Genomic DNA, 8,178 nt, shown 5'->3' with positions numbered 1-8,178 from the left:
CTTTCCCAGGCTTCTTGGGTGAGTGAACCATGAAGACCAAACAGAAGCTGTACATGAGTCACTAGACTTAAAGTTATGCATACGAAAGCTTTGAGACATGTTATATTAGTCAAAACATCAACTCTTTTCACAGTGTTTATGATATTAGGAACATTTTTGTTCATGAATGTACTTGTTTGCTTAAAGTGAATAACTGATGCTTTGTGCCTAAAGAATGCTGTACATGCCTTTTTAGAAAGATGTTGCCAGTTTGAAAAGCTTGCCTTGCAATGGATTCGTAGATTTGGAAAGGCCAGAAAGACTATTTGGTCATTCAATCTGGTTTCCTATAAGTACCTGTAATAATATCTTCAGTTTGACACATATAATTTTTATTAGTCCAAGTCCAGAGGGGCATCCATCTGCTACAGAGGCCAGGGCTGGGCTCTCATTTTGATGGCCAGGGTTGTTAGGTGTCTATCTGCCCATGACTGAGCAGGCACCCTATGTTCAAACATTGGTACTTTTGAGGGCAGGGTTTCAGAAACAGTCTGCTGCTGGTGCAGCTGTTTGTCTAGAAAGACCTATGGCTGTATTTTTAACTGACAAACTGTAGACAAGAGATGTTGCTTGCTGGTTAGATACCCGCCAACCTGTCTGAACTTGTAAAAACAGTCATTAATTGTTGAACTGCTCGTACTTATGGTTTATTTGAACTGAGGGCACACCATCACACCCTCCAAACTGGAGGCTCATCTGAGGTTTAACTGAAAATCAAGCCTGATGGTCTCTTTACCCTCAAAGAGAAAACTCTCCAGTCAGCCTCAGCTTGGGCTTTCCCGCTGTATCCCGTGCTGGTTTTGTGGCCCTAGAAGAGTGTCCTGATCTCTGCTGTGTGTTGCTGTGTTACAAAGGAGAGACGATGCTGCCTCTGGGGAGCCTGGCACTGAGCTGCTGTGCCTTGATGCACTTACACGGGAGGTGTACGTCACGGTGGGGGGGGAGGCGCAGGCCTGGGGAATACCTGGTGTCTCAGATCTCAAAAGGCAATTCCAGCAATCTCATGGGAGATCCCACTGCTCTTGTATCGTCGTACGAGCACAGGGAGAGGGAAAACCATTTGGTTTTTGCTGGCCATCGTACCTGCTGTGCTCTAAGGGAGAGGACTTTGCAAAGCCAAACCCAAGCAAAGGTTTTCTTGCCTGTGTGGGGGGGGAGGGTTGGCTTTGTTTTGCTCTTGTTGCTAACAACGTCAGATGGGTCTGACTTTCCAGCCTGCTCAGGATGAGACAAACAGCCAAGGAAGCATCAAAGTGAATGGGTGTTTTTTGATCAACACTGGAGAGAGTTTGTTTTCTTTCTCCCCTTGCCCAATGACACACTGACTTGGACGACTGGTCTGTGACCGAGCCGGTTGGAAAATGTCAGTGGAAAAACGCAGGAAAAGAGCAAATATTTTTACAAATGTAGTGACAGTATTTTTACCTTTGGTCACTGCAAACCAACAGGAATATTTTTTTCAGGACAAACTGTTCAAAAACTCACCACTGCCTGTGCCAAAATATACGTGAAGGGTGAATGTGCATGAACACTCATTTCAGCTAGCGTTTCCGCGGTGAATATGATGCAATGAAATTGCATCTAATCTTGTAGCTGGAACATGTGTATAATTAGGAAGACTCAGTCAGAGGAAATTAGGAAGACTCCTCTTCCAGTCAGAGGTTCATGTATGTTCCTGTCCTTTGCATATTTTTTCCTTTTGGAATAAGAATTTGAAAGATACAGTTTGCAGAAACACTTGCTGTCCACACCTATCTCCAGTCTCTAAACACCAAGCCCTGTGTTTAGAGAGGACTCCAGGTACCTTGCAGCCCTCTCCAAGCACAGTTTTAACAAACCTGTTTATTAAGCATCTCTGTAAAATTAAGGTAATAAATGCCATCCTAACTCTCAGTAAGATTCCTAGTGGGCACCTACCTCACTCAGCAGGTCTGAAGGAGAACTTCCCTGGCATCTGATGAGGAAGGACATTTACTCCACGAATAGGTTTCTGGCAGTTCCCTAATGCCCTGGCACACTGGTTAGGGCTTCTTCATCTGCCAACACATCTCTTGTTTCTCTGATCTTCCAAAGAGTGAAAAGTCACCCCTGCAGGCTTGTACATAAATAACCTACCCAAGACATAGAGCAAAGGGGCTTCTGTCTCTGGAAGGGCCTGAGATGGAATAAACTTACACGCTTACGGTAAGCAGGACAGGTAACGGGTCCTGTGCACATTTGTGGCTTGTTGCAGTCTCCTTTAAGAAAGCCTGGTTAAAAGGTATAGTCTGAATTATCATTGTTTGATAAAAAGATTGATATTAGCATAATCCCCAAACCCTGCACATAGTTGTGTCATTAGAAATGCTTAGAGAACCAAGAATTCGAAGCCATAAAATCAGAATTTCAGATGTGGAAGAAAACATACCAATGGTTAAATACTTTTACCATACCGCAAAGCCAGTAGAAATTCTCACCACTTAAAAACGTTGATAAGGTTTCCTGTAGTAATTTTTTTCTGCAATTTTATTAGCTCTTATAAAAATCTTAGGCCAGATTCCTGATTGCACTATTTTTTTTCTTACCCTTTTGGACTTTTCCCTTTTTATATCCCCAGTGTTTTTCTTTTCATAAACTTAAATTAGGGCTGTAGTATTATTGCCCCATATTTAGTAGTCCTGAAAAATAATGTCTGACTAGCATGTGACTGTAAATACTTTTCATGTAAATAAATGCAACCTCACTTTTGGTAGGATTTGTATGTAAAAGAAATGTGTGCAGCTGAAACTAAGTGCCTTTGATAAATGGTTTGGGATTGCTGATTAATTGGAACTAAAAACAGATGAAAAATTGAACATATGTTCTTATTCAAGTTCCCTGGAAGATTTGTCAGGGAGCTTGGCATACATTAATAATTGCTTGGATTGGATTTAATAGCTCATCTTGTAGTTTTGCACGCACAGAACAATCAGTCAATATCAAAAGCTTGGTGTCATCTCTCTTGGTTAATTAGGGAACTTGAACGCCTTTGGTAATAAAGGCTAGTAATTCAGCTACAATTAGAAAGGAAGCTGTCGGATGTGGTTTTGCCACCTCAGGATCTGTAAGTGGCAGGAAGAAGAGGGTAGGTCCTCCAGAAGTCTTGAAATACTCAGAGTTTATGATCTTTTCCTGCACTAGCACGCAGCCAGGTTGTTGGGTCCTCAGCTACTGAGCACTCCCAGGGATAAGAGCAGCAGCGCTGGGGATGCCTCTCGGGGCTCATAGAGGCTCACAGGACACCCTCTTCCCATGCCCTCGGTGGCTGACCACACAGGGCAGCTACGTGCTCCCTGCATTAGCACTGACAGACTCCAGCATACAACACTGCTCCTAATCCCAGTTCTTCACACTTCTGCTGGTGGCACCGGTATTTCTAAAAGTATTGGATGTAACTCTCTGAAGGAATATCCTCTACTTGCGCTTTCATCAGGATTTCCCTGTGGGTCGGTCACTCACCTTCCCGGGTGCTCCTGGAGTACCTGGTAGACACTAATCTGGAATGTTTCATTATCGAAGCGTTCATGGATGTAATCCTTGTATATCCTGAACTCGGCAGCCGTCACTGCTTCCCCCTCTGGGATTCTGGAGAGATCAAACCTGAACTCTCGGTAGTGGCAGCGCTGATGGTGAAACTCTCTGTCATGCTCCACTGAAACAGAAAAACAGCCCATTAGCCACCTGCTTTGTTCCCTTTCCCCTTGCCATCAAACAAGCTTGTGAGTTGCCACAACAGAACAGGGCAAGAATATCTGATTGCAGCACCTCGTGCTGTTGTTCAGCTCATTAAAGCATGTAGGAAAGACGTGACTTTATCTGGGCTATTATAAGCATATATGTGTTAATCAGACCCTTTGAAGCAGTCCTACAGCTGGCTGGTACAGGGTGTGGGTGACCATTGTGTTTTAATGATTTTTGGCAGCTTCATGCTTGACAAGTGACTCTGGACGTTTGCCACTGATAACGACCAAGCTGCTGTGGAAAGGAGCTCAAAGAAACAGATGGGGCTTTTCAAGAGTGCTGGTTCTTGGCCTGACTCTCCTTCTGAAAACTGCACGCACACGTGCATACCCGTGCACAGACACACACAAATTCCAGTCCTTGAGGCTTTTCATGCCACTGACCCACACTGGGGGTGCCAGCTGAATTTATCACAAGCTCACAGCCCCTCTCTGAAGGGTCAGGGCTTTCATTTTAAAGCACCTTCAGCAATCAGGGCTGTGAAGCAGATGTTCAAAGTGAGGACCTTCCTACACCTCCCAGCTCTGACGGTGAAATAACAAGAAGTGCCAGAGTCCTCTCCAGACAGCGTTAGGGCAGTGCGTTGTCCCACCTAGTGACAGGTCTGCCTGTCTTCTGCCAGACAGCTGATGGTCTCATGTAACGCTGATGGTGGATGCTGAAGCTGAGGGTTGATGTTGTGAGGAAACAAAGACTTTGAGACTCCTCCAGCAAGGGGGAGGCGAGGTGTTAGTGCCCCATCCGAACGCACGCAGTGAAGCACGATTCTTGGGACAAACTCCAAATTAAACAGACAAGTCAGACAAAGGAAAACGGAGAAACAAAGGTATAAGGGGATGAACTGGCTCGCCAGAGGTCACACCGCATGACATTTTAAGAGCTAAGGTTTGAACCAGGGACTTCCTGTATGTCCCAGTCCCGTTGTCTGTCCACTTGACCTCCCTGCAGCTTGACTGCACAATTCAAGTAGTTAGCTCTGAGGTTTTCTTGGCAAAGAATGTGTGTCTTTCTACAGGCCTGATTCTCTTCTGGCAGCAGTAAATCCATTGTGTAAATCCATTGACTTAAATGGAATTACTCCTGAAAAAGAGGAGCTTCAAGCCCGAGTCTGGAAAGTGCTATTTACATTTACAACGCTGTGTGGTACAAATGCGTACCTGCACTCGCAAGGGCCTCCCCTGTGGCAGGGACAAACACGGGGAGCCTCCGGGAACCAGGCTGCATCCAAGCACTTACATGGAGCAGGTGCAGCGCTGCTTTCCTGGCCAAGATTCAGCAGCTGGCCATGGATTCTTCCTTCTCTCGCACATTATTTCTGCAAGAGTCCGGGGCTCACAGTTTGCCACTGTGTGATTGCTCTTCAGGGAGATACTTCAGAGCTCTTACTAGTAGCTGGGATTCATCTTAGAGGAGTTTCTTAGGTAAGAAGCCCCTAAGCTTTCCAAGACAAGGACGATTAAGTTCAGCAACTGGTTTTATAGGTTAAGCAGTCTTAGAGTGCATTAAATCAACATGATTGTTGCACCTTTAGCTGTACCATCTCATACAGCCTCAGGACCATCACTCAGTCTCTCATACCCTGAAGTGGGGTAATAGTGTAAATACTCATCAGTGTTTGTAAAATACTCCATGGGCTAAAACTGCCCTGTGAGTGCTAGCAACACTATTAAATGTGCCTCAATCCCTTTCCTCCAAAGTATTCTCAGCAGAATAAGATAGAAAGAGTATGATTTCAGTCTCAAAGGAATTTGTCTGCAACTAAATTATAGAGGGTAAGGAAAAACATTTTAATATGGAGCAGCTCCTTTAACCACAGCTGTTTAGGAATGAATATAATGTTGTGTGGTTTTAGTTATATCATGGATAGCATCACCAGCAGGGTGTATTATGGAGAGGTCAAGTGGTAGGGTGTACCAATATGATTTGCTTCCAAAGACATGAGAAGGCTGAATTTTCAAAGGAAGATGGGTGCACCTTTTCAGGGTGCATATTTGATGACAACTACATCGGCCGACACTGGTCTTTGGCTGCACTTCATACACAAAGTCTGACAACAAGCACATGAAGATGAAACTTTTTCAGGTGCTGCTAGAGTTCACAGTGATTCCCACTGCAAAGCCCTAGAAAAAAATGTGTCATATTAGTATGAAAAATTAACAGCCAGGGTCATAAACTAAAGAGCCCCAAAGTTTGAACTTTCCCATGCTTTGCAGATGTTTGGATATAGGGTTTTGGGCTGAGCCATCTCTAGTGTTAAAGCAAACATTCCTGTGGCTACAGTCATTAAGATCGTGAAAATATGTGGATATGTAACTGAAGAAAGAATCCCGAGAAACCCTTCAACTCAGTGTTTATTGTTTTTCCCCTTTTTCTTTGCACTCTGGACCTATCTGCTGACCCAGAAGTAACAAATCCTTTCAGAACTAATTTATGAGAAACACTGACCCTGAATCAACATCTGTTAGATGACTGCAGTAAATCTTGTTACATAATTAAACACCAAAATCTATGTTAAAAAAATGTTAAGGGTCTGACTTGAACTCATAAAAGCAAGACTCTACATTATGAAGGCTGAAATCTTATCCTTAATTCATGCTGCTGTGTGTTGGTATTTGTGACCATATGGTACAGCATATATGATCATGCACTTTTTGTAGACCCCAGTAATACGTTAAGCACAACAGCATGAGGTAAGCAGGGGAGCGCTCAAGAAGCCTCCGTTTCCTGGGTTTGATGGTTGTTAGTCAGACCTTTGACAATAGTGCAACTAGGTCATTTCCAATTCATTACCTGAGAAGTCTGAATGGGGGAAGCTTTTAAAAGAAAAAAAGAGGGAGGGGGGACAGTGATAATTTAAGCATTCACCAAAACAGTCAAGCAAATTGCTACAGCTCTTTGAATGTGACTGTAGTTTCTGAGGTAGATCTATAAAGTCAATGAGCCCTTTTGACACAACATACCATGAGAACCTTTCAGTCATTCTGGAAGGACTTATCTCAGCTATTTGTCAGCCGTTATCTGTTAAATGCTCCTTTGAGTCATCAAGCAATGTGGCTGTGTGCTGGGTACACTTAATAGCCCTCCTGTCCTAAGAACTTGAACTCATCTTTGCCCACGGTTCACAGTGCTTACAAATCACTACTACCCAAAGGCTTTGGTGAATGGTTTTGGCCCATTTCCTAATTTCAAACATTGGAAATTCCAACTCAGAAACTGTCACAATTCAAATGCCTTGGCAAGGCAGCTGCTTGGAGAGGAAGCCAAACCTCTGGATTTGCAATCAAAGGTTATGAAAGATGAAAAGGAAGAACACCCTTGAAAAAACAATTCTGCTATGAGACCGATTGTCTGCCTTAGCTGTGAGAAAGCAGTGGATTCTCCTAGAGAAATACTCCACAGTCACTCTCAGGTGATGCATGTTCTCCTCATTTCTAGAAGTGGTCTCCCATTTTGAAGCACAACCACTCTAGAGAAATTATGACCTGATTTAACACATGGCTCAAAATCTGCTGGTGCAAGATAACTCTTGGACATGGTGAGTGTAGCTGCTAATTGTAGCTATGGTAGGTGGGGCTCCCCAGACACTCCCTTTGGCGGAGTCCTTTGGGAAAGGAAAGGTCAAGACAATGGTATCCGAGAGCTGTAGCACGGAGGCAAACAAAAGATTCGTGAGAAAATAAGCAAGACACCAAAAAGTGTGCAGGACAATTAAGGTGATCCAAACAAAACAAGCACATATCTTAGGTTAGTGGTTATCAGTAAATTTGCCACACCTCTGTGGCAAATGTGCAAGTAAGCTCAGCAACTTTGAAAGCCTGGCCCTGACTATCTGTCTACGATCTGAACGCTGCACAGACTGCACTCGTCTGTCTGATACAGGTAGGGCTCGGATCTCCCTGAAGTCTTTTGTCTCTCCAAACCAACTGTTGTGGTATTGTGGTGATGCAAGAGGAGGCAGGAACGCATAGTTGTGCAACAGTAGGGATGGTTAAAAGAAAATACGGTGGATACATGTGGTCAGGTGTGAAGTAGCCAGGTATCAGATCCAAAAATACAGGAAAGCTGGAGATAAAATGTCAGCAAAGCCCTGGTACTTGTTTTGGCGTGTTCTGAAGTGTACTCTTCAGACACAAAACTTGAAAACGTTAAGATACAGAGATGGAAAAGTGTAGTTACAGCTGGAGCTCATAGCAATACAGATGAAACCAGTACCCAAACAGTAACGCTGGACAGAAAGTCTTGAGATCCTGGTTTAACAGCGCAGGGAACCCAAACTTCTAAAGCAAATGACGCATCAGCATAAACTGGGAAACTTGAACTGATCCCACGTTTGGTCATTTTCACAACAGAATGTGTTGAGACTAGAAATAAGAGACCCAG

At 43.9% G+C, this 8,178-nt stretch overlaps 1 protein-coding gene across 1 annotated transcript in view; it reads right to left on the bottom strand.

The window, feature by feature from the left end:
- The window catches only part of LOC104499594 (bone morphogenetic protein 7-like), a gene marked incomplete at its 5' end in the record, with an annotated part of 45,024 nt that overhangs the window by 16,461 nt on the left and 20,385 nt on the right, over positions 1 to 8,178 (bottom strand). Inside the window, 1 exon segment of the mRNA XM_010143119.1 lies at positions 3,517 to 3,709. Within this exon segment, the coding sequence (XP_010141421.1) occupies positions 3,517 to 3,709 (193 nt within the window).

The sequence above is a fragment of the Buceros rhinoceros genome, unplaced genomic scaffold, assembly GCF_000710305.1.
Source record: "Buceros rhinoceros silvestris isolate BGI_N320 unplaced genomic scaffold, ASM71030v1 scaffold2629, whole genome shotgun sequence".
NCBI classification, from domain to species: Eukaryota; Metazoa; Chordata; class Aves; order Bucerotiformes; family Bucerotidae; genus Buceros; species Buceros rhinoceros.
The sequence above is the reverse complement of the archived record's forward strand: the minus strand, read 5'-3'. Positions and strand labels throughout refer to the sequence as shown.